Source organism: Loxodonta africana, chromosome 8 (assembly GCF_030014295.1).
Source record: "Loxodonta africana isolate mLoxAfr1 chromosome 8, mLoxAfr1.hap2, whole genome shotgun sequence".
In the NCBI taxonomy this organism is placed as follows: domain Eukaryota; kingdom Metazoa; phylum Chordata; class Mammalia; order Proboscidea; family Elephantidae; genus Loxodonta; species Loxodonta africana.
The window spans coordinates 112,622,519-112,649,557 of NC_087349.1; the positions used below are offsets into that span (position 1 = coordinate 112,622,519).

The 27,039-nt window shown below is 40.8% G+C and overlaps 1 protein-coding gene across 29 annotated transcripts in view; it reads right to left on the reverse strand.

The window, feature by feature from the left end:
* Positions 1-236: 236 nt before the first annotated feature.
* Positions 237-27,039, reverse strand: part of IKZF1 (IKAROS family zinc finger 1) — a 108,919-nt gene continuing 82,116 nt past the window's right edge. For 16 of the 29 annotated variants that reach the window (XM_064290216.1, XM_064290220.1, XM_064290214.1 and 13 more), the window contains 4 exons: positions 26,129-26,296; positions 20,923-21,048; positions 15,797-15,931; positions 237-1,343 (listed from right to left, as the gene is read on the reverse strand). In XM_064290216.1, coding sequence (XP_064146286.1) covers positions 634-1,343; positions 15,797-15,931; positions 20,923-21,048; positions 26,129-26,296 — 1,139 coding nt within the window. In that variant the 3' untranslated portion in view covers positions 237-633. Of the gene's footprint in view, positions 1,344-3,497; positions 3,556-9,392; positions 9,694-15,796; positions 15,932-20,922; positions 21,049-26,128; positions 26,297-27,039 lie in introns of those variants that run through there. The other 13 variants (XM_003407120.3, XM_003407119.4, XM_023544209.2 and 10 more) reach the window with 9 other exon arrangements.

The window sequence follows — 27,039 nt, forward strand, 5'->3', positions numbered from 1 at the left end:
GGGGTCTGATGCTGTGGCCTCAGCCCCCTTTCCAGACCAGCTCTCTCAGGCGGGCACCTCCCAGGTGGTCTCACTTCCTGCCTGCTCACCTCCAGGGCCTGCTCCCTAACACCACCTCTTCTGTGCTGCCCTCACTGCTGATGGGGACTTGGAATGCTCATAGTGTGTGTGAATCCTCTGCCTAGCACGGGAACCAGCTCATTCCTTCTCAGGCTTTGGCCATTTTTCTATGACTAATTGTTTTTTTTTTTTAATTGTTTGGAGGAGGGGAATTACAAAACAAGAGGTGAAGGGATTTCAGCTAGCCATCTATGGAAATGTCTAGTAAGAAAACAGTTCTGGGTGCTTCAAATGTAACCCTGCATCTAACAATAAAATTCTCACTGTTTTCAAAAGCAAACCAAACAATTTAAGGAAAAAAAAAAAAAAACCCAAAACAACAACAACAACAAAAACTCAAAACACCTTAAAAACCAAAACACATCATCCAGTTCACGCTGCTGGCCAGAAGGGGAGAAGGTAGCAGTTCTTTTATGCATTTTCTGTTCATGGGTGATTGTGCTTTTCTTGGAGGGTGGCCCCTGCCACTCTGGAAGCAGAGTGCTACAATCCACCTGCTTCCGGCAGAGTAGCTTAACTCATGTGGAAACGATGCTCACCGCGGGTGATGTGGGAGGAGAACTCGTACCTGTCCTGGCTGTGGTAGCCGCACATGTTGCACTCAAAAGGATCACGGAAGCCGTGGCAGCCCATGTGGATGGTGTACATGACGTGGTCCAGGAAGAGCACCCTGCAGTGTTCGCACTTATACACCTTCATCTGCTCGCCGCTGGGGCTGATCACGCGGAAGGCGTCCTGGGAGTTCTCGGAGGCCGCTCGCAGCACATCGTAGGCCCGGTGCTCCTCCTTGATGGACAGGCCGTTCCTGGCGTGGGGGTTGATGTGGTTGGTCAGGTAGATGAGGCCACCGCGCTGCTCCTCGTTATTGCTCTCGGTGTCTGTGGAGTCTTGGCAGCTGTTGCTTGGGGAAGCATCTCTCTCGGAAGAGACCGACTTGGCTTTGGAGAGCAGTAGCAAGTTCTCCACGGCGCTGTCCTGAGCTGTGTGGTTGGAACGCGGGGGACCGTCCCCATGGGGCTTGTGGAGCTGGTACATGGGGCTGATGACCGGGACCACCTCAGAGCCCCCCGGGGGCGTCTGCACAAGGGGGCGCAGGGACTCAGCCCCCAGGTAGCTGATGGCGTTGTTGATGGCCTGGTCCATCACATGCGATGACATCATCTCGTTCTCCTTCTCGTAGCTGGTGCTGCTGTCGTAGGGTAAATCTGACAGGCACTTCTCTCCTGCGGGAAGAAGCAGCGATCAGTGCGGTTTGTGGCGCCAGCTGAAATCTACACCATGGGCAATGCAGCCCAACTTATGGTGTGTTTTAATACAAGGGCAGGTATGCAACAAGAATACCACTAAATCAGGTGACAAAGGCAGGTATGCAACCAGAATACCACTAAATCAGGTGCACATCTCTGTCTTCATAACACGTAGCACAGGGACCTACATGCGCTAGGCATTGAAAAAAAAATTTGGTTGGATAAACGAATTAATGAACGGATGAACCAAAGATTGTGCATGTTAATTTAAACAGCACTCATTTAAACTGGCCAAGTGGGTACCTGTATCTTTTTATGAAGGACAATATAATCAAACATTACCATATTTAATTTAAAATTTATTTATTATGCATTATCTCTACAGGGTTACACATAATTTAAAATAATTGATTATGATGTATTTACTTAATTAAAATAGTCATTGAATCATTAGTCATAATAATATAGGATATGCTTATTTAAAATGACTAGGTTATATAATAAAAAATACATAGTTTTAATAATCTATAGTAAAATTGAATCAAAATATATAATTGTATATTATTTATAATAGTTACATATTTCTTATAAACGGCACAAAGCTAAATGGGCGCTGACCTGTGATGAGAGTATAAAGGATATTCAGACTTAAAAATCATCCTTGACATCCTCCCACCTCTCAGCATCCACGTGCCTTTCAATTTAGTTAGCAGCCCTGGGGCAGAGAGCACGTGGAAGACCAAACCAAGCCCGCTGCGGTCCAGTCGATTCTGACTCATAGCGACCCTACAGGACAGAGTAGAACTGCCCCATAGAGTTTCCAAGGAGCGCCTGGTGGATCTGAACTGCTGACCTTTTGGTTAGCAGCTGTAGCACTTAACCACTATGCCACCAGGGTTTCCATGTGGTAGACAGAAGGAAGCAAACAAAGGAAGCCAGAGAACAGAACGATAGGCTATTCACTTATTCTTTATAAAAAGGTACCAAGTATTCACAACGTACTGGAGACTATGCTTATTGTGGAGGATTCATAAGTGAGTGAGCCTCTGCCTCAGCTAACTTATGACCTAACACCATGGGTTTTTAGAAGTAGAAAAGCTTGCTTGTCCAGTAACTGTGAAATCTGAGACCAGATCTGGCTTCTTGTTGTTGGTTTTTGAGTAAAATTTTCAAGGATCTTGTCGTTGGCTTTTGAGTAAAATTTTCAAGAAAAGGAAAACAAACATTTCCTTGCAGATACACTTCTCAAATGTCTTTTATGAGTTCACTTGAACTCATGGCTTACAGAGTACCTTCAATCATTACAGTAACTGTTCACACTCTTACTGTCAGGACTATTGGTTTGTTTTCCACTGGTGGTAAGTCTAGCCAATTCTGCTAAATATAAAAGAGTTATATGCCCATCAGAAAGGGTACTTTCCTACCTAACCATCCTGTTTCTCCCCCAAAGTCATGGTTTATAGCTTCCCAAGCAACCACTGAAATCTGTTGTTTTCAAAACTTGGTATCAACAACAAAAGGAGGTAGGAAAAGACAATATATATTCCAGATTACTGTGGCATACTGAAACGACTCCACAGAATTTCTTTTCTCTGATCCCAATAAAATGAAAAAGAAAAAAAAAAAAAACCCATAAAATTCACCATCAGCGATCAGCTACAGAAAGGAGCATATCCTAATGAATAAAAAAAAAAAAATACATATAAAAAAACAAGGATCAAGGAAAGAAACAGAAAATATGGCTGCTATCTCACTTCCAAAACCCTTAAGTAAGGGTAGCAAAATCTTTAGCATTTTACCTGATATCCTCATATCTGTAGAGAAACAACCCAGATTGGTATCTTAATCTTTGTCCTTTTGTGACAGAGGGCAATTGACACCTCTGCTGGCCAAAGTCAGATACCAGGGGAACACTGAGCACCGTGGACTGACCCCCTCTGAAGAGCAAAGGCCCTGATGTTGTAATCTGAGTTGGGAGATGGTCCAAACACCGAAAGTCTCTCGCATGGGAATAGGAAGCACTTCCCAACTAGGTAAAGTGACAACTGGATTAAGGCAATTAACTAACTCAGAATGAGGGAGAGGGAGCAGAGAGAGGGGTCTTGTAACAAAGACTGCACTTTGCCTCACCTGAACTTCCCCACCCCATCCTTGGATTCTTTCAGGATTCAGGAAAGTTGATTAACTCCTACAGGAAAACAAGTGTCTCAGATACAGCAGGAAGCATGTGATGAAGTCACTTAAGCTGTATCAGACCAAGGAGAATACTCAGGAGGGAAAGAAATCGCATGGTTACTGTGAAAATATTTTCCAACAACAGAATGGAAGAAAGGAATCAAAACACAGACCAATAGGGCCACGCTAGGGAAACACTTAATTCAAGGAAGAGGAGAAATGCCTTAATGAATCATGACATAAAGCCAATAAATATCCAAAGATGACTTACTAAGACAACAGAATCTGGTGGAAAAGGAGATTTAAGATAGCAAAAAGCAAACTGAGATTCAAAGCAGTGTTGTTATAGAATTAATAAATGGATTAGATACAACAAGTAATCAAACAGGAACCACTGAATTGGATGACTGACAAAGAGGAAAATCACAATAATGAATATGAAAAGGACAAATAAAAAAATTAAAGAATGCTAACAGACATGGAAGGTAAATTATCCAACATAAGGACAACTGGTACCCCTGAATAGAGATCACAATAGATGGAATAAAAATACATTTATGTAAAAGAGGAATTCCTAGAAATAAAGGGGAAAAAAGTGAAACTTCAGATAGAAATGGCGGGAAATTTTTATTCAGAATGCAAAACCTCCAGATACATCCTAGTTAGGGTATTTAACTTTAAGGATAAAGGGAGAATTCTTCAAGCATTCCGGGAGAAAATGCAAATCAACTTCAAGAAAAAAAATATCAGACTGGCCTTAGAAATGTCCACAGCAATGTCACCAGGTAACAATGAAAGATTTAAACAGTGCTGGGTGGCAGGGGGAGTGGGGAGGTCCAGAGTGACCCAACACCATACACCTGCCAAGGTGTTCTGCTAGTATAAAGGTGACAGGAAGACAGTCTCAAACAACTCTGAAAATACAGCCCCTCTTGAAAAAGTTGCTTGAATGTGAATTCCAATCAATTAAGAGTTGAATCAAGATAAGCAGAGATAAAGCAGTTGTGATAAAAGAACTGGGGGTAAGCCTTCGATCCATTTAAATATGGAGTTAGTAATAAATAACTAAACTGCTATGAAATTGTTATTATAGAGCAGAATGGGGATATTCCGAGCCTGGATGTCAAAATGGTAATGTAACTGTGAAGACTGGGAAGTGGAATAATATCTTTACTTTTCACAGCAAAGTCAATGTATACTGCCTAAGTTGAAACAAAGGGAATGAACAGAAATGTTTTGAAGCTCTTAATGTTTTACATTTTATGTGTGTGTGTGTGTATTGCTGTTAGCTGCTGTTGAGTCCATTCCAACTCCTAGCGACCCTATGTGACAGAGTAGAAATGCCCCGTAGGGTTTTCTCAACTATATTCTTTACAGAAGCAGATTGCCAGGCCTTTCTCCCACAGAACCATTGGGTGGGTTCAAACCGCCAACCTTTGGTTAACAGTTACAGCTGCTAACTAAAAGGTCGGCAGTTCAAATCTACAGGTGCTCCTTGGAAAGCGTATGGGGCAGTTCTACTCTGTCCTACAGGGTCGCTATGAGTCGGTATCGACTCAATGGCAATGGGTTTGGTTTTTGCTATATATATTACACACACACACACACACAACATATAGGGAGTCCTGGTGGTTCAGTGAAGAGCTACTGCTACTGGCCAAAAGGTCAGCAGTTTGAATCCACCAGTTGCTCCTTGGAAACCCTATGGGGCAGTTCTACTCTGTCCTATAGGGTCGCTATGAGTCAGAATCGACTTGACGGCAGCAGGTTTTTTACATGTATATGTATGTGTGTATACACACACAGACACAAAGAAGAATCCTTTAAAAAATTACGTCCCTTCCTGTGAGAAAAAAAAATTTATTTGAAGTTCAACCAGTCCTCCAATTTTGTTTGGTTTCTTTTTCATCTCTTAAATTTAAGACATGTGTGAATGTAATACTATTCTTTTGCAATAACATCTATAATATGATAACATGATACAATCTTTACAGAAGTATTTATTTCACCTCTCTCTGGCCATCAATTCATCTGTTCAGCCATCTATCCACTCACATACACATGCATAGAAAGATATTTAGAATGCTCATTATATTTTAATGTTGGTAATTCCTGGATGTTGGCTTTTGTGGTGATTTTAATACATTCATTAAAGTTAATATTAAGCATGTGACATTTTAATATTACAGCATTTTTTTTAAAGAAGACAATATACCAAGATAATTATAACAGCTAGTAGGAATATTAATAATTGTTAGTTTCTTCTTTGTACTTTTCTCAGAGAATCACCAGACTAAAAACAACCATCGTCACTGCTACTTAATATTATCCTTTTGTGGTTGGATTTACTGATCCTGTTGATCTGTATCTGAATAGCTCAAAGAACGACACCTTTGCTGGCCATATATGGTGAGAAACGTTGCTGGCAAAATAAATACTTAGCTACACTCATGCCGCAGCTTAACTTAAAAATTTTCATTGTAGTTCACATATCAATAAAGAAAAAACATATTTGCCACTCTGAGCCATACTTGGCATGAAAAAAATATTATGTGTCATCTTTATGGTTTTTTGTACATCCATCATTCCTTTGGATCCTCAGAACAGTTCCTGGGAAGGTGGCAGGGCGGAAGGCCTTGATCCCATTTCATAGATGAGGACACTGGGTCCCATGACATGCTCAAGGTCGCCAATCAGAGTCAGAGTCAGAGTTGGACCCTGAGCCCAGGTCTCTTGACTGTGAACTTGGAGCTCTTTCAACTCCAACACTACTGGGCCAGCCTGTGTGATAACAGCTGCATTCCTACCCCTCCTTCCCAACTCTCTATTGCCAGTGAGTCGATTCCAACTCCCAGCGACCCTAAAGAACAGAGAACTGCCCTGAAGGGTTTCCAAGGAGTGGCTGGTGGATTTGAACTGCCGATCTTTTGGTTAGCAGCTGAGCTCTTAACCGCTGTGCCACCAGGGCTCCATTCCTACAGTCTCTTTGAGTTTATGTTAAGGATAAAATCAGCATCCTAGAGGATAAGAAGGAACTTAGACCCGTTTACTTTTTTATTTTAGAGATGACAAAACTGTGGCAATTAGGAGTGGCTGACTGAAACCACACCAAACTGAAGTGAGAGAAATGGAGGCATTCTGGGGCAAGAATAGGCATTATCTTAGAAATAAACTGTCTGTATCCAATGCTTGGGGAAACATCTAATAGAATACACAGCTATTTGTGAGCCTTTCTTTCCAAACATTCACCTTCAGTCCACTTCTGTTACCCATGCCATACTGTTGTACTTGACTTCTCTTTCTTCTTGTGCATTTGACCTCTCCCCCTGGGGACTTGTGTTCATTTTAGCTTTGCCTGATCACTTTTTTTTTTTTTTTTTTTCACATGGAGGCATCTAAATCTCAAGACAACACCCAAATCGTGGTTTCACCAGAAGTGGCTACAGTTGAATTTCATAGATAGTATCATTTGGTTTGAAGTCTCCAAAAGCACTAAGATTTTCTACTAAAGGGCACTCCTAGCGTTGATTCATCAAAGCCCTTAGCACTCTGCAGGTTCCTAACTCAGAGAAGAAAGCCACGCCCTGTCTCACAAGGCTGGTAACTGTGAATGGTCCCAGGCATAGGACACGACTATACCTTTCCTCCATCACCCCTGGTCAATCTGTCAACGCTCACTCTACCTGCACTTGCCAGGCGTCTCTCAGGAGACCCTGCTTGCAAGGAAGGGAGCCCATGAACCACCCTGGCTGTTTCACCTCAGCTTTAGACCCAACGCTACTTGAAACCCACCCCCATGTCTTACTCTCGACAAGTGACCTCACCTTCCGCTCTACTCAGGAAATGGAAGGTCTACTCCATTCTCAGGGTCTCAAAATTTCACATGTATGTGGGCCACTCCCCACAGTGTGTCTCCAGCCTGTGGTTTCCAATTTTCCTTCCCCTGTCCCCACCCAACACCCGACCTTATGAAAAACTTCTATTTAAAACCTGAAAAAAAAGCAACTCTATTGGAAGTTATGAAAGGGAGGCTTTGGGTTCCCAAAAACTTGGCCTCCCTTTGTCTGTCCCCTCCTCATGGGATCCCAGGGCTCAGAGGAATGCAGTTCATTAATCATTGTTCTAGACTCATCCTATCTTCCTGTGACATCCACACCAGGAGGTTCTTGAAAATAAATGGAGCAAAACAAACCTTTATCCTTTTCTAGAACCTAGCTTCATTGTTTCTGTAAATGGCATATCATCCAATCCTCTTTCACCGTGTCTTTCTTCTCTGTACCCTCTTCTTTTCAGGCCCACTGCCACCCTCTCGTATCTCTTCCTTTTTCAAACAATTTTTGATACTGTTGCTGACTCCATTTTCCAAGATGTTGCTCCAATCATAAATATGTCCATGCTTTTGTCCGCCTCTGAAATTAAGGGTATATGTCCCACCTTGATATCCCAAGGCCATTTATTCTGGGACCAGAGCATACCAGGTCAACTTCACCTTTCCCTGCTTCCCTGCAGGTAGGTGCCTGAGTTGGTTTGGAATGTGCTCTGTTCTTTGGTCATGTTCCCCAGTCCCCACTCGCCCCTCATCCCACCATGGCTGTTTCTCTTTTTATCTCCTGTCTGGAATTCTCCCCAATCCTTGCCCATCTATAACTGCTCCACTTGTTGAAATCCTGCTCTTCTTTCAAGTTCCCTCTCGCACATGGTCAGCTTCATGAAGCTTTTACTGATCCTCTTTCCTGGACATGACCCCTCTCATGGTAACAGTTAACCTTCACTTATGGATGGATTCAGAGTTTCTAAATGTTCTCATATCTTTGGTCTCACTTTAAGTCCACAATAACTCTGTGAGAGATGTGAAGAACAGGACAAAGGCTCAGAGAGGCCGAGTAATTTGGCCAAGATGACCGTGTTAATGCATGGCTTGGATCAGTTCCCACACAAATGGTCTTCTCACTCTTGCACCTGCTTCAATGTCCTCCTTGCACTTACACCATCTGGCCTGGATTTTATTTGTCTATTTGTTGAACATCTATACTGGACAATAAGCTTCTTGAGGAAAGGGCTGCCTCACTCTTTGTTTTTGCTCCTCACAGCACCTGGCACAAGATCTGGCACACGGCAGGGAATCAACAGTCAAAATAGCAATAGTAGCTGTGTTCACAGGGCACTTCTCCTGGGCCAGGGGCTGTGTGTTCCTCACATGAAATCTTCGCTGGAGCCTGTAAGGGAAGTACTATGAACTTCATGTAACAGATGAGGGTCTGAAGCTCAGAGGGCTGAAGTCAGGTATTGAGGGTGTCAGGCTGTGGGGCAAGCCCACCTGGCCAGGCCACACCACCCTCCCCACTCTGTGCACGCTGACCTGGCCACATGTCAGTGAGTCAACGTGTCCACAGGTAGATCTCTCAGTGTGCCCCAGACACTGCACAAGCACCTCCCAGAAAAACTGGGTGAGAAAATTAATTTATTTCTTCTAAATTTTATTTATTTTGTTGTTGTTGTTGAGTATATACACAGCAAAACATACACCAATTCAATAGTTTCCACATGTACAATTTGGAGACACTGATTACATTCTTTGAATGGTACAACCATTCTCACCCTCCTTTTCTGAGGTGTTCCTCCGTCATTAACATGAACTCACTGCCCCTAAGGTTCCTATTTAATCGTTTGAGTTGCTGCTGTCAATTTGATCCCATATAGATAGCTCTTAAAAGAGCATAATGCTCAAGCAGACCTTTTTTTTACTAGTTAAGTTAAATTATTGCTTGGTTTTAAGATGACTTCAGGAAATATTTTTGGTTTAAGGTTTAAAGATTATCACAGGGTAAGAGATTCTAGTTTCGGGAGTTAATACATCCTCCATGGCTCCAGAAAAGTCTAGAGTTGATAAGAATTATAAATTCTTTTCTCCATTTTCACCCTTTTGACTGGGAATCTTTGATCAAAATGTTCAGTACTGGTACCCGGGCACCATCCAGTTCTTCTAGTCTCATGGCAAAGGAGGCAGTTGTTGTGGAGGCAATTAGCCACACATTCCATATCTTCCTCCTATTCCTGTCTCTTCCTCTGTTGCTTCAGGCAAATAGAGAATAATTGTCGTGCCTTGGATGGTGGCTTGCAAACTTTTAAGCCCCAGGCACTATGTAAGGAACTAGGAGGTAGAACAGAAGCATTAAACATGCTATTAGGCCAATTAACTGGAATGTCCCATGAAACCATGACCCTAAACCTCCAAAACCAAGGAACTAAATAACATGAGGTGTTTGGTCGTACACAAGCAGTCTCAGCATCTCCTCCTTTTTTTTTGTCATTGCTGTAAATATATCTATCACACACCTTTCGACAATTCAGCTTTTTACAGGTGTACAACTTACTGACAGCCATTTCAAGAACTGGCTGTGTAACCCTACCCTTAATAACATGATTTTTTCATTATGGTTAACCCCCCTTTTCCCTCTGCCTCCCACCCCTGAACCACTAATAAACTCTGGTCTCTATATATTTGTGTTTTCTTGTCTTTTTATATCAGTGAAGTCATACAATATTTGTCCTTTTGTGATTGGCTTATCTCGCTCAGCATAATGTCTTCAAGTTCCATCCATGCTGTAGCATGTATCAAGACTTCTACTGGCTGAGTAGTATTCCATTGTTATGTCTGTACCACATTTTGTTTATCCATTCATCTATTGATGGGCATTTAGGTTATTTCTACCTTTTGGCTATTGTGAACAGTGCTGCAATGAACACTGGTGTACAAGTCTCTTTTTGAGTCTCTGGTTTCAAGTCTTTTGGGTATATACCTAGGAGTAGAATTGCTGAGTCACATGGTAGTGCTATTTTTAGTGTTTTGAGGAACTGCCACGCTGTTTTCCATAATGGCTATACAATTTTGCATTCCCACCAGCAATGCATAAGGGTTCCCATTTCTTCACATCCTCGCCAACATTTGTTATTTTCTTTTTTTTTTTTAAATCTTAGCCTTCTTTGTGGGAGGGAAATGGTATCTCATTATGGTTTTGATGTGCAACTCTCTGATGGCTAATGATGCTGAACACCTTTTCATGTGTTTGGTGTCCATTTGAATGTTCTCTTTGGTGAAATGTCTCTTCAAGACCTTTGCCCATTTTATGATTGGGTTACTTGTCTTTTTGTTGTTAAGTTGTTGAAGTTTTATATACATTTTGGTTATTAGATTACAGTCAGATATATGGTTTCTGAAAATATTCTCTCAGTTAGTAGCTCGTCTTTTCACTTTTTTAAAAGTCTTTTGATGAACGGAAGTTTTTAATTTTTATGAGGTCCCATTTATTTTGTCTTTTGCTGTTTGTGCTTTTGTTATTATATTACATAATCCATTGTTGAAAGCTAGGTGTTATGGGTTGAATTGTGCCCCCCGCCAAGAAAAAAATTTGTTAACTTGGCTAGTTCATGATTTCCAGTATTGTGTGATTGTCAATCATTTTGTCACCTGATGTGATTTTCCTGTGTGTTGTAAATCCTATCTCTATGATGTTAATGAGGTGGGATTAGCAGCCAGTTATGTTAACGAGGCAGAACTCAATCTACTAGATTAGGTTTTGTCTTAAGTCGATCTCTTTTGAGATATAAAAGAAACAAGCAGAGAGACTCCATTACCACTAAGCAAGAACAGCCAGGAGCACGTATCCTTTAGACCCAGGATCCCTGTTATGAAAGGCTCCTAGGCTGGGGAAGATTGATGACAAGGATGTTACTGCAGAGCTGACAGACAGAGAAAGCTTTCCCCTGGAGCTGGCACCTGAATTTGGACTTCTAGCCTCCTAGATGTGAGAGAATAAATTCTCTTTGTTAAAGCCATCCACGTGTGGTATTTCTGTTACAGCAGCACAAGATAACTAAGACACTAGGCTTGACAGCATTGCCTCCGCTAGTTCCTCTAAGAATTTTATCGTTTTAGTTTGTACATTTAGGTCCTTAATCCATTTAGAATTTGTTTTTGTATATGGTGTGAGGCAAGGATCCTGTTTCATTTTTCTGTATGTTGAAATCTAATTTTCCCAGCACTGTTTACTGAAGAGACTCTTCTTTCCTCATTGAATGGACTTATCACCCTTGTGAAAAATCAGCTGACCACAGATATTTGGGTTTACTTTCGGACTCTCAATTCTTTTCCATTGGTTTATGTGTCCATTGTTATACCAGTACCAGGTTGTTTTGATTACTGTAGCTGTATAGTTTTAAAATCAGGAAGTGTGAGTCCTCCTACTTTGTTCTTCTCTTTCAACATTGTTTTAGCTATTCAGGGCCTTGCCTCTTGTCATTCCATATAAAGTTGAAGATTGGTTTTTCTATTTCTGTAAAGAAGGCTGTTGAAATTTTGACTGGGATTGCATTGAATCTATAGATCGGTTTGGGTGGTATTGACATCTTAACAATACTAAGTCTTCCAATCCATGAACATGGAACATCTTTCCATGTATTTAAGTCTTCTTTAATCTCTTTCGGAAACCCTGGTGGCATAATGGTTAAGTGCTACGGCTGCTAACCAAAGGGTTGGCAGTTCGAATCCTCCAGGCGCTCCTTGGAAACTCTATGGGGCAGTTCTACTCTGTCCTATAGGGTCGCTATGAGTCAGAATCGACTCGACGGCACTGGGTTTGGTTTGTTTTTTTTTTAATCTTTTTCAGAAGTGTTTTATAGTTTTCATTGTACAAGTCCTTCACGACCCTGGTAAGATTTATTCTTAGGTATTTTATCCTTTTAGATGCTATTGTTAAGTTGAATTTTCCCTAATTTCCCTTCAGATTTCTCATTGCTGGTGTATAGAAATCCAACTGATTTTTGTTTTGTTGACCTTGTACCTTCCAACTTTGCTAAATTTCTCTACAGGCTCTATAAGTTTTCTTGTGGAGTCTTCAGAATTTTCTACATATAGGATCACACCATCCACAAATAGAGATAATTTTACTCCTTCTTTTCCCATCTGGATACCTTTTGTTTCCTTTTCTTGTCTTATTGCTCTGGCTAGAACTTTTGATATAATATTGAATAGAAGTGGAGAGAGTGGGCAACCTTGTCTTAGTTCCTCATTTCAAGGGGACACTTTCTCCATTAAGTGCACTGACTCCTCATTTATTGACGTGGTTAGGTTCCAAAGACCACGTTATGTGAAAATGGAGGTTGGCCACATCAGATCACAAAGTGGAAGATAGTTATATCATTACAGAACTGCCAAATTACATCATTACATATCTACCAAATTGCATCATTACATAGCTGCTAAACCATTTAGAATCATGGCCCAGCCAAGTTGACACATAACCTCAACCATCACAGCCTGTGTTACTCTCACCTTGCATCTTGGCATTCATTACTGCTAGGTGTGCATCATTAATGTGCAAAATAGCCGAAATCTACTTTTTTTATTATTGTCGTAAATGCAAAATGTTGGAAAATAAGATGGTTGATAAGTGAGGAGTAGGTGTATAACGTTGGCTGCTGGCTTTTCATATATGCCTTGAATCATATTTAGGAATTTCCTTTCTATTCCAATCCTCTTTAGGGTTTTCATCAAGAAAGGGTGTTGGATTTTATCAAATGCTTTTTCTGCATTCATAGAGAAGATCATGTGGTTCTTTTCCTCTGTTCTACTGATGTAACGTATTATGTTAATAAAACCAGTCCTAGTGTCGTCGAGTTGATTCCAACGAGTTATGATTATGTTAATAGATTTTCTAATGTTGAATCATTTCTGCATTCCTGGAACAAATTTCATTTGGTCATGGTGTATGACTCTTTTAATATGCTGTTGGATTCTCTTCGCTAGTATTTTGTTGAGGATTTTTGCATCTATATTCATAAGAGATATTGGCCTGTAGTTTTCTTTTCTGGTGGTGGGCGTCTTTGTCTAGTTTTAGTATTAGGGTTATGTTTACTTCATAGAATGAATTAGGGCATATATCTTCCTTCTCCATTTTTTGGAAGAGTTTAAATAGTATTTGTGTCAATTCTTCTCTAAATGTTTGGCAGAATTCCCCAGTGAAGCTGTCTAATCCAGGACTTTCTTTTTTGTTGTTTTGGGGAGGTTTTTGGTCACTGATGCTATCTCTTCACTTGTTATGGGTCTATTGAGACTTTCTATTTCCTCTTGAGTCAGTTTGGGTAGGCTGTGTTCCTCTAAGGATTTTTCCATTTCATATAGGTTATCCAGTTTGTTGCCATACAGTTGTTCATAATATTCTGTCATAATTCTCTTTATTTTTATTGAGTCAGTTGTAATGTCCCCACTTTCATTTTTTTTATTTAGGTTATTTACATCTTTTTTCCTCTTTTGTCACTCTAGCTAAAGGCTTGTCAATTTTATTGATCTTTTCAAAGAACCAACTTCTTGTCTTATTGATTCTATTCCTTTTCTGTTCCTGATTTTATTTATTTATGCTCTGATCTTTATTTCCTTTCTCCTGGCAGGTTTAGGCTTAGATTATTCTTCTCTGTCTAGTTTCTGGAATTGTCAAGTTAGGCTGTTAATTTGAGATGTTTCTTTTTTATGTAGGCATTTATTGCTATACGATTTCCTCTGAGTACTGCCTTTGCTACATCCCATACATTTCGGTATGTTGTGCTTTCATTTTCATTTGACTCTAAGAAATTTGTGATTTCTCTTTTTGTGTCTTCCTTGACCCACCAGTAGTTCAATTATGTGTTGTTTAATTTCCATATGTTTGCGTATTTTCCAGGTTTCTTTCTGTTACTGATTTCTAGCTTTACTCTGTTGTGGCCAGAGAAAATACTTTGTATTACTTCAATCTTTTAAAATTTATCAAGGCTTGCTTTGTGACCTAAAATGTCCTGGAGAATGATCCACGTACACTGGAGTAGAATGTATATTGTGCTGTTCTGGTGTGGAGTGTTCTATATATGTCTGTTAAGTCTAGTTGGTTTATAGTGTTATTCAGGTCCTCTGTTTCCTCATTGAGATTCTTTCTAAATACTCTGTCCAATATTGAAATGGTATGTTGAAGTCTACAACTATTATTATAGTACTATTTTCCCTTCAATTCCATCAGTACTTGCTTTATGTATTTAGGTGCGCCGATGTTGGGTTTATATATATCTGTGCTTGTTACATCTTTTGGATTAATTGACCCTTTTATCACCATATAATGTCCATCTTTATCTCTTCTGACAGATTTTGTCTTATAGTCTACTTTGTGTGATATGAAGATTGCTCCCCAGGTCTCTTTTGGTTATTATTTGCATGGAATATTTTTTTTTATTCTTTCACTTTTAACCTATTTGTGTCATTGGGTTTAAGGTGTGTCTCCTGTATTTTTCTCCTGTAAACAGCATATAGTTGCATCACGTTTTTTTCATCCACCCTGCCACTTTCTGCCTTTCAATTGGAGCATTTAGTCCATTTACATTCACTGTAATTACTGATAAGAAGTGGTTTACTTCTACAATTTTGTTGTTTTTTGTGTGTCTTAAGCCTTCTTTGTCTTTGCCCTTTAGTACTGCCTGCTTTTGTGTTTTGTTGGTTTATTGTAGTGAGCCTTTTTGGTTTCCTTCTCCTTTTGTGTATTTTTTAAACACATTTTCTTAGTGTTTACTGTTTTTTTTTTCCCCCTTTTCTTTTGTGTATTTTTTAAATACATTTTCTTAGTGGTTACCATGAATATTACATTTAAGAGCTCATATTTATAACATTCTAGGGTAAGTTGTTACCAACTTCAGTAACATACAAGAAATTCTGTATCTATACCCTTCCTCTCCCCCCTTTTGTTGTTGTTATCACTAACTACATCTTTATATTTCATGTGTTCTGTGACACAATTTATCTTTGCCTTTTGTATATTTGTTACTAAAAAAAATTAAGGACAAAACATTTAGAATTATCGAGCATGAATACCTTATTACTAGCCCTTATACTTGTCCAGGCATTTCCCTTTATAAGGTTTTTTTTTTTTTTTAATGCATAGGTTTGAATTACTTTCTAGTATCTTTTCCCTTCCATCTATAGAGCTCCCAGTAGCATTTTTTGTAGGGCCAGTCTGGTGGATATGAACTCTCTCAGCTTCTAGTTGAGATTTCTTATTTTTAAGAGACTTGTTGGGAAAAAAAATCTAAAATATTTAAGAAATGTTAAGCTCACCACTTTTTACTTTGTAAAAATAAGATTTCTTCCTTTTTTTCTACCCTCAACTATCACTTGAGTCTAAAACACACGCATAGTTTTTTGTTTTTTTTTTAAGAGACAGCAAACGTTTAACTCTTACCAACAAATTTCTGAGGCATAGAGCTCTTACGTTTGGCGACGTTACTTGCTAGTCTGTCCAGCACGAGGGATCTCTCTGATCCTATCTTGCACAGGTCTTCTGCCATTTCACTGTGATTAGTTTCTTCTTTAATGACTAAAGTCAAAGACAGTTAGAGAGGCCAGTTTAGAAATGCTTAAGTTTAAAAGATTTAGCCGCATCCAGTGTTAAATCTGACATTTGTTAAGCAACTACCAGAGGCAGGCCCTTCGAAGAGATTATGCCTAATCTTCACAGCAACCCTGGCAGCCAGACAGAGCAGATCATAGCAATATAAATGACTGGCCAGCTGCTAATGCTTCTTACTCTGATACTTGCTAATTGAACATTATCCCCTAAAATCACAAGAACAAGCACTATCACCACCAGAATCCAGACTGTGATTAAATAACTGTGCTCCATTTAAGAGTCCTTTTTACCTTTTTAAAACACTCCCAAATCCACTAACTCTGTCAATTCTGACAACAATCCTCTGAGAATCAAAGAACTGTCAGATCTAGAAATGACCTAAAGGTCCAATTCCATCAATTTGCACAGCAAACTGAGATGCAGAGAGAATCATGGCTGCTTAAGACCTTACAGCACATCATGGCAGATGTGGGACCAAGGCCGAAGGCTCCTTATCCCCAGATACAGAGTAAACCCCCAATAACCAAACACCTCCTGCATATTGTAGAAAATCTAGAAATCATGGAGGGACCGATGGATTTTTGTGCTATTTCTAGTCAATCTTTATTTCTTTTCTATATTTTCTCTTTCAAAACTGAAGATACAATTTTGTATCCTACGTAGCCTCATCATTAGTTTTTTCTAGTTTTTATGGATAGCTTTTTTGAAACAGAATTCTTGAATCTCCCTGAAATTTATTCTAATAAATAGATAAAGAGTTGAAAATGTAAATTGATTATTTTTCAAATAGCTAATCAACTCTTCCAACACTGTTTTGGAATAGTCCATTTAAGCCCTACAGCCCTTTGCTTCCTTCTGCCTCAAATAATACATTCTGATTTGTAACAGAGTCTTTTGTAGGTTTATCCACTTCTTTAATTGATTTGTCTGTTTGGTCTTCAAAGAGTTTCATATATTACATCCATATTTTAATATAGTCCACCCACCCCAGGCATTACTCTTCTTTTTTAAAAAATTGCCAATTTATTTCTCCAGATACGGTTTCCAATATATGGCTACTAATTCCAATACAATTTATCAAATGAGCTTATGTTAAAACCAGGAATTGGTTTGGTAAGGAAGGAAGCATGCAGTGTCCTGTTCTCCTAGCAGCAAGCATAATCTCACTCTCTCTTTATTTTTCCAAGTTTTCTTTCTTGTCTCAGTATGGTTGGTAGCTTTCTTCACCATGTCCTAAACGTTACTTGCTAAGATTATTTCTAAGTATTTCAGTCTTCATTGCCATTACAAATGCCACTTTAAAAACACGTATTTCAAACTGATTATTATTGCTGGTATATGCCATTTTTAGGAATCATAAATGTGCATTTGTTGTTAAATGAGCAAACATATACAGCATATGCTGAATACACCCTGCACACTGAGGTACATTAAGGATACATGTAAAATCCACAAAATCTGGTCCAACCGATTGTCCACTTGATCTCTCAAGCTAATATGCTTCCTTCCATATTCTATCCTTATCAGAACAGCAAGGAAATGTGGCCTGCCCAGGGCACCTGCAGTGTCTCCACCATGCCCAGGGCCTCCCATGAGTTACGACCTGCAGAGTTGATAACAGTAAAGGACAAATGCATCCAAAGCTCTTGAATCACTAGCTACTCTGTCCTTAAAGGCCTCTTAGGGCTTACAACACAACTTGGGCACCTAAGGCCCAGGAAGAACTTTTATTTTTTTCTGTAAAGTTATTAGGAAATTATAACTAGTGACCAGAAAGCCTTTTAGTAACAAAAATTATTTTCAGAAAAATTAGTCTTCTCCTACATGCTATAAGATAGGGCTTATTTTTGCTTAATCCAAAAAAAATACAAAATAAAAGACAACACAACCTAAGTAAAGTAAACTGGAGAGAACGGGAGCGCTCTGCAGTCCCTGTGGGCAATGATAAGAGACTGGTCTAGGAGGTGACTGTGGGAAGGACAGAGATGGAAGATGCATAAGAAAACACAGGCTTCACCAGCCTCGGCAAAATAGAGCTAAGGTGACCGGGAACTCCTCGCCCCAATGTCTGTCTTCCAAACCCCAAATGCAGTCGTGGAGGACTCTGCATTGAAGCTCTTTTATAGAATCCCTCAACACTCCCAGTTACTTAAGTCAGCACTTACTGCTGGAGGCTAGGTGTTGGCAAGGATAAAAGAGAAGACGGTCTCTGTCTCAATGGTGTTTACAGCCACTTTGTACATCTGATGCAATACCAATCACAACCAAATGTGCCCTCCCTGGTTTTGACCCCATCTGCTGCCAAACGGGGCAAATGACTGTCCCTTAATGTAAGGATGGCCATTCTTAAGAAGAAGCCTTCTAACTTCCCCAATATGAGAAGGTAGAGACATTATTTTGGTATTACAAATAATTTGATCCCCAAAGGGAATACATGGACATTTTAGGGTTAAATTCATCCTAATCACAGGGTAATAACAGTTAATAAACCTGAGTGGAAGATAAGCTTATAGAAATAGCCACTCGAGGAGAAGCGAGTTCAAAGCGTCACTATTTCAGTGGCTTAAACGTTCACATCCACTCTCATCTCATGTTTCTCCACAGCATTTCCATGAGGTTGGCCAGGTCGAAATTATCGTTCACCTTTAAGTACTGAGCCTAGGATCACATTCAAGAGCAGATTCAGAGATGAGACTGAAATCCAGTTCTCCTTAAAACAGTGCTGCTTCTCCATGGAAGAAGCATTGAGGCAGGCATTTCACCACAGTTTGTTTCTTCAGTAGCCAAAATGGTAAAGAAAAACAATGTACCCTGTCCAATTCTTTTGTTCATTTTGCCGTCTCATTTCCATGTGTATAATTTTCAAGGGCAATTCGGATTATTGTATTCAATAGAGCTTGGTGCTGTAGATAATATGTTCTCAAAAATTTGGTGCGTAAATGAATGGCTTATTTAAACATTAACAGTGTAAAATATGTCACCAAAAGCACATTGTTTTTTACAGAAAAACACAGTTATCTGGATGTTTATATTTTATTTTAAAGGAACACAAGCAATCTCTTATCCTTTAGTCTTCTACCCTGGAATCTCGCCACAAATTGATAACTGTAAAAAAAAATATATATATATATATGTATGTATATGTATACATATATATACATAAAACCAAACCCATTGCCGTCAAGTCGATTCTGACTCATAGTGACCCTACAGGACAGAGTAGAACTGCCCCTCAGAGTTTCCAAGGAGTGGCTGGTGGATTTGAACTGCCAACCTTTTGGTTACCAACCATAGCTCTTACCCACCGTCCAACTATATTTTCTTTTATAGTCAGTTTTTCCTCTTCCACTCACCTCTGAAACCTTTCCATTCTAGAAACACTCACTTAGACTTTTAAGTAGAAGAAATGATAATTTAATGAGTCTTATCATTTCACAGATGAGAAGACTAAGGCCCAGAGAAATCAACTGTCAGCTCCCAACTCACAGCTGATGGTGGAAGCACCACCACCAGACCCCAGAGCTCTGGCTACATAACACACTGCCTCTGGATGCCAAGACTCATGGGAACCAATATTTAGGGCTCCATTCTAACCATTCTTTTCTCTTTGTTCTCATCTGCCTTTAATAATCTAAGTGTGCTCTGACAAATTTTCCTTTATGAACAATCTATTCAAGTCAGAAAGCTGGATGAGGCTTAATAAATTCTCAACTGTGAATTTAACTTCTACCCCAGGTCCAGTGATGATTCTTCCAGCAGTACTGCTGAGTGAATTGTGTTTTTTTTTTTTGTGTGTGTGTGTGTGTGTGTGTGTGTGTGTGTGCGCGCACGCGCATTAGGTGAAAGTTTACAAAGCAAATTAGGTTCCCATTTGATAGTTTGTACATAAAGTGTTCCATGACATAGGGTGCATTCCCCACAATCTGTTAACACTCTCCCCATTTCTATCCTACGTTCCCCCGTTTCCTTTCTTCCTGATTTTCTACCCCTTCCTATCTTCTTATCGTTGCTTTTGGGCAAATGTTGCCCTTTTGATCTCATATAATTGATTGTTCTAAGGAGCATGTTCCTCTCCGGTATTGCTTATTTTATGGGCCTGTCTACGGTTTGGTAATGCATTGTGTTTTGAAAGAAGTTACCTTCAGTGGAGCTATTTATAAATTCCTTATCTCTTAAAAACTTAGAAAGGCACTTTTTTTTTTTTAATTAACCGCCATCCCTCTGAGTAAATCCAGCCTCCTTCAGCACTTTATGTACATCTTTCACTTTACATTATCTAAGATTAGAGTCAAGTGCTATCTCGTTATGCAATATACAACCAAGCCTCATTGGTGCTCAGAGGAAAAAAGCAATCTTTTGTTAGTCATTTGACAGCCTCAATACTATTGACTGTCAGGGTCAAAATGTACCAAAATGTACATAAAACACGCAGCTCCTTCAACAAGCTTCAACCTCATGTGCTAAGCAGTTACGGGTACTGTGCCCTTGGTCTGAACTGATGAAGAAAAACACAGCCTGAAGGTGTGTAATTTGATCAGCTTTGTGAAAGAAGTTTTAAAACAAGATTTCACATCTTTTCTGATTACTAAGCACAAAGAAGCAATCAATACTCCAGGGTTTCAAAAAAAAAAAAAAAAGGCAAAAAAAAAAAAAAATAACCCAAAAGCTTTTGAGGGTCATCACTACCTCAGAAGTTTCCTCAGATTACAAGAGGGAGCGGTCACAAAGCCAAGCTCTCTTGAGTGAGGCGAGAACTGGCCAGAGGAGGACTTACAAAGCGGGGAAGCAACACGTGCTCCTCATGAACCTGTGCCAAAAATGTCCCTCCGTCATCCCAGCGGTGGCGGCGAGGCAGGCCTCTGGTTCTGCTGCCAAAGCCCTGTGCGGAGGGCCCTCTTCACCCGCCTGCTGGAGAGGGAGAGCCAGCTCCAGGGTCTCTGCGAGCTCTCCGCGCTTACCTGGGTACAGCGTGCCTGGAAGGCCCATGCTTTGCAAGTAGTTGTGGCAGCGCTCTTTATGTTCCTCTAAAGAGCTTCGCTGTTTATAGCTTCGGCCACAATATCCACATTTGTGAGGTTTACCAACTGCAGAAAACACAATTGAGTTCAAGACCCCAATTAAATGTCGGCCTTATGTGTCATGGGAATGCATGCAATACAGTTATTACCAAAAAAGTAAAAAACAAAAACAAAAAAAAACTCTACTCTTGAGAGCTAAAAGCATTATGGACTTGGTCAAAGTGACTGAATTCAAAAATATTAACGCCCAGGGGGTTCCTTGATTGCACTGAGAACCCAGGTGAGTCTGGTTTCATCTTTATTTGTCCACTGTACTGACTAATGACTATCGGATGCTCTCATACTAAGTCACTGAGGCCTGTCTTTTAACCAGAGGAAATAACCACTAGAGTATTAAAATGTGGATGTTGAACAGCTGGGTGGAGACTTGTGTCTGCTGGATTCGTTCAGATTCCCCTCTAAAGTAGGCCTGGGGTCCAGGTTCACACTGGGGCCAGGCCTGGTAGAGCACTGGTACTAGATCTCACGCAACCAGTGTGACTTCAGATTCAGTGTTAGAAAGGAATAATGTGCTCTCTAAGAGACCATGGAGGGTTAATACGCTTTAATGCAATGAACATTTTATTTCCAAAATGTATTTTCTTGTTCTAACTTGGACAAGCTACGCTGTCTCAGCAAGGACCTTTTTGATGACATAATCTAGATCAGCCCTGTCAGACAGAACTTACTGTAATGATAGAAATGTTCTCTACCTCTATGCTATGCGATATGGTAGCCACTGTGCTGTTCAATATGGTAGCCACCAGACATGTGCAGCTATTGAGTACCTGAAATGTGGCTAGTGCCACTAAGAAACTGAATTTTTACTTTGGTTTAGTTTTAATTGATTAAAATGTAAGTTTAAATACCACACATGGCTATTGGCTAGTGTACTGGACAGTGCAGTTCTGTGACTCAGCTCCTCCTGAATTTTGTCATGTGGTGAGGACTAGCTAGGAATTCATATTATCCCTAAGTATAAAGATATACATAGATAACGCTGCAGGAAATGAAACGGATAAAGCATTTTCAATCACTTGTATACCAAACCAAAAACGAAACCCTGTGCCGTTGAGTCGATTCCGACTCATAGTGACCCTATAGGACAGAGTAGAACTGCCCCATCGAGCTTCCAAGGAGCGCCTGGCGGATTCGAACTGCCAACCTTTTGGTTAGCAGCCATAGCACTTAACCACTATGCCACCAGGGTTTCCATCACTTGTATAAGTGATATAAACTTCTACCCTAAGACCAGGGCTGTCTTCTACTTTCTTCTTATGTTGATTTTAAATTTTTCCAAGTATTATAGAAAAGTCAAAATCATCCAAAAATGGCTTAGCCAATGCTTATGTCAGTTAAATCTCTTTCCTAGGTGAAAAGAAGCTATCGTTTAAGAAGGCTAATATGAAAACCAAAATTGGACTTCTGGAACATTTAATAGAGGAAGAAAGGGATCTTTCCTTATCTACAGACAGTGATGCACTCCCAACACCAGGAAATAATGTGAAAATATAGGATGTTGCCTAAAACTGCACATTTTATTGGGTTCTGCTTTTAGAAATTAATAGAATCCAGAGAGTCTCTCAATGTCCTTTCTTGGAAAAGTTTTAACTTCACTAAATCCTATGATCAAAATCACCTATCTGTACAAATGGCACTGCTGTCAAGTCAGCTCTGACTCATAGTGACCCTACAGGACAGAGTAGAAATGCCCCATAGGGTTTCCAAGGCAACAATCTTTACGGAAGCAGGCTGCTACATTTTTCTCCCATGGAGCAACTGATGGGTTCAAACTGCCAACCTTTTGGTTAGCAGCTGAGTGCTTTAACCACTGCACCACCAGGGTTCCTATAAATGGCATGATGTCTGAATATCCATTTTCTGACTAAATGATTGATTTTATCTCGGAATATAAGAAACATGTTCACTACAAGCAATAGAACTGAAGTGTATCTTAAAGTATAGCCTAATAATTCTGCAAGAAAGAACATCTCCAGTTGAGCTTGCAACTTCCAAAGAAAGCAGTGAAGAAAGTGGATCCCCTCTCTGTAGACCATGCAATATCAGCCAAGTCATTCTTGTAATCAGTATAGGGCAAATTTTACAGCTATATCACCACTAATGTGTTAGTCTCTGGAACCTTAGGCTACAACCAGTTGGCAGGGAAAGTGGAGAGATCGGTCATGTTTCTTAATGGATGAGGGAAGTGGCCAGGCCACGATGGAATAGACTGTGGCCACATCTAAGTTTGCCAGACAAAGGCTAGAATCTTCATCTGATCCTAGTGAAGTCATTTTGTAGAACCCAAAGCACCGTTTTTTCGAAGAGCATGGTGTCAACGTCACTTTAAGATGTCAGAATCACCACCACCCCGGGTCCAGAATGGTTTTCTCACTATAGTATTACTCACCAGCTATATATAATTACTCAAGTAATTAGTCATACTTAGGGAAGGATGCCAACATGCCTTGAATGGAATAAGCAGGCATGCTGCCAGAATAACATTAAATCATAGTTATGGCACTAGCTGTCGCTAATTTCATAAGAGGAAAGAAAAGAGAGTGACATCACTTTAAATGAACAAGTATTTGTGTTTTCTGCCTACATGGGAAGCTGTGCTTCCTGCCAGCTTGAACACAGTCAATTAAGTTTACGTCTACTTGAGACCTTACAAGTGACACATGTGAAATTTCTCTCCCCATTCCCAGATCATTTATTAGGCAGTGGACACATACTATAGAATCATCACACCTGAAGCCTGTAAGGGTCTAGTTCCCTCACCCCACCTTCACCACTAGGCAGGACAACTACGCGTATTCACCATTATTAACACACAGGCATTTAAACATGCTCCCTGTCCTGTTGTCATCATTCCATTTTGGGAGAGCTATCTGTTCTCCCTGCCCACCTGCAGCAAGCCCTTCCCCAGCCTTGAGGACATGCACTGACCGTGATGGAGATGTAGCATTTCTCGCTTCACTGTCCTTCCTTGCTCTATAGGAAGGCCAGATCCTTAGCTTGGATGATTTTAAGAAGATCACCCAATCATCATGAGTTTCTAATGAACAACATTTATGGAAGGCTCCTCCATGTTTAATAGCAAGAAGGAGATGGGAATTGAGAGAAGATGGCCTGGCTGGGCACCCATGACAGAACTCATGCTTATAGGACCTCTCTATGACTCCCCTCCATCTTGTCTCCAATAGTCTAAGGAACCCCTACAGGTAGTACTCACTAGGAGAAAGGCAAAGTTCTCGCCAATACTTACAAGAATTTGTACCACACCTCTTTCTAGGATCACTTAAGAAATTACTCATTCATCTGGAGCTTCTCTAAAGGTAAACTTCAGAAACTTACCTTTCAGCATGTACCCAAGCCCCTCCTTCCACTGCAAGTCTCTCCTCACACCTGTTGTCCCTCCCTCATGCTTCCTCCAGCCCTCAGACACTTCAGTTGTAGCCCTTGTAACACATATGGCTTTATTTGTTTATACCTGTCTTCCCCACTGAAGAATGAGTTCCCTGAGGTGCTCAGTAACACGTGACCAAGAGATGAACAAGATGAAGAGCCCTCTAAAACCCCAACTATTAAATATACTCATCGTTTTCTGGGCAAGAGATGGATGGAGCCCGTGCAAACCTCTCTCAAAGGAACTCAGAGCTCCTGCCCTCCTGGGGAAAGGTTCTTCCTTGTTAGGTTCTCCTGTGGGTGACGAGCTCTGGAGGGAAGGCACTAAGGCACTCTTGTCTCCCATAGCACCTTGCTCACAGCAGGTGCTCGGCAGAAGTGGGTTGACCAGATGACCGGGGCTGTGAGTTCTGTGAGGGTAGGAGGATGTGCCCTAGCAATCTTCCAGCTTCCCAATCCTCTGTGGAGTGCACCTCCTCAAATATCATTGACTGAGGGTTGTGAAAAATACCTGTGGTGTCCTATCACGCAGACCACACCACAGGCAAACACACACATAGAAGGTTAGCCAAGAATCGCTCTTCCTCTAAAGTGTGAGATGATGAGGGCTAATTTGATAAGGAAATACTGAGGGAGATTTCTTAGGAAGCAGAAGGTTTAACTGAATTAAAAGGTGGATTAGCATCATAGGTTGGGAGAGTTTCGAGAATTACTGAGCATTTATGCAAATTACGGTCTCTCTGTGACCTCTGAAGGGTGTGAGATATGGGTTAAAATCTCACTCAGAGAGAAGTGCTGTCGTCCCAAGTCAGGCAACAGCCCCAAACTGGCCTTCCCAACAAAGGCCTCGACTAGTTTCTGTCCTAAGAGCCACAGTCCAGGGGAACAAGCCTCAGTTAACTGGTTCACACCCAATAAGGGCAGATAACCGAGGGCCATCATCAACCCTATCTTTCGTCTTTGCAAAGGAAATGTCTCTATTACCACTGTTAAAGCTGCTCTGCAAAAGGCAGCAATCAGTGCAGTTTAACAACCTACATGAAGAAACTTATTTGGGAACTTTGTGAGCATCAGCAGCGCACCCAGTAAAAAGTATGGCTGGTGAAATCCTTTAAAAAACCCACTTAACTGACAAAATTGGATGGGGGAGCTCTTTTTAAATATTCTGCTTAAAGTGGGGCTTCCTGGTGCGCATGTGTGAGAGAGGGAGTGAGTGTGTGTATGTGTGTGCGCGCGTGTGTACATTTCCCCACCCCTTTCCTCTGGTTTACTGGGAAAAGCAGAGCATATTAGGGGTGAGCGTGGGGCAGCAATGTTAATGTCACCAGTAAAAAACAGTTGCTGTTGAGTCAATTCTGACTCATGACAACCCCATGTGTGTCAGAGTAGAACTGTGTTCCACAGGGCTTCCAGTGGCTGATTTTTTGGGAGTAGGTCCATCAGGCCTTTGTTCTGGGCTGCCTCTGGGTGGACTCGAACCTCTAGCCCTTCAGTTAGCAGCCGAGTGTATTAGCCATGTGCACCACCCAGAGAGCCTTTCAAAGTAAACGATGGACAATACCGGATGGAGTACTCCATCCTGGGGCGGAGCTTTGAGGCTGGCCAATAAGGACAGTGTCCACGTACCCAACACACAAGACCGGGCCCCCGCCCTGGCAAAGCGGGGCCGCCCAGGACCCAGGACGCCGAGGGGACCTACCGGAGTGGGTCCTCAGGTGGCCCGTGAGGGCGTCCCTCCGGCGGCACGCGTAGTTGCAGAGGTGGCACTTGAAGGGCTTCTCTCCTGAATGCAACTTGATGTGGCGCAGGAGATTGCCTTTCTGAGTGAAAGAGGCGCCGCACTGATTACAGTGGAAAGGACGTTCTCCTGCGAGGAGGAGAGGGAGAGGAGTGTGAGGACAAAACTCTAACAGGGGAACAAGAGGGGATCTCAGTGAGAAAGTTGTTCCCACTGGTGCTCTGTGACTTCCACCGGCTGCAGGTTTGATAGAACATGAGGCTTTCAGACTAAACCTGCCAGCTTCTTAACGCTTCACTGGTTGGGTCAATTTGATCTGAAAATCTAATTTTTTTTTCCCTAAATCAGAATGGCACATCACAATGCAAATTCAAACTCATTTAAATAAAGTGACTGCAACATTTTGTGATGAAGAGCCACTCTTCCTGATCAGCAGTTTTGGAATAAACCAATATCCAATTTTGCGTGTTGTGGCATTTGGTGGAGTTTTTAATGTGGCTTTTTTCAAAGGGTCTTTAAAATCTGCCACTGAAGCAGCAAAATAAAAAGGAAACTCATTAAAAATGCATTTCAGGATCACAAGTTCATTTCAGCGTTACATTCTTATATTTAAATGAAAGGCACTTCATTATAACAGTTATAATAACTTCTTTTCATTTACATTTTCCCTGTATTTTCCCTTTCAATTTCTTCTCCATTACCTGTCTGTCCCTAAGCAGGCAAATCAGGAAAGAGACAGAGAGGGAAGATGAGGGTGAGAGAGAGAGAGAAAGATTGAATAAAATGAGAAGTTAAGATACTGTGAAGGAAGCTCGGGCAGCTTCCAAATAAAAGTCCCGAATCTCCCTGGGGCAGGACAGGAAAACCAAGTT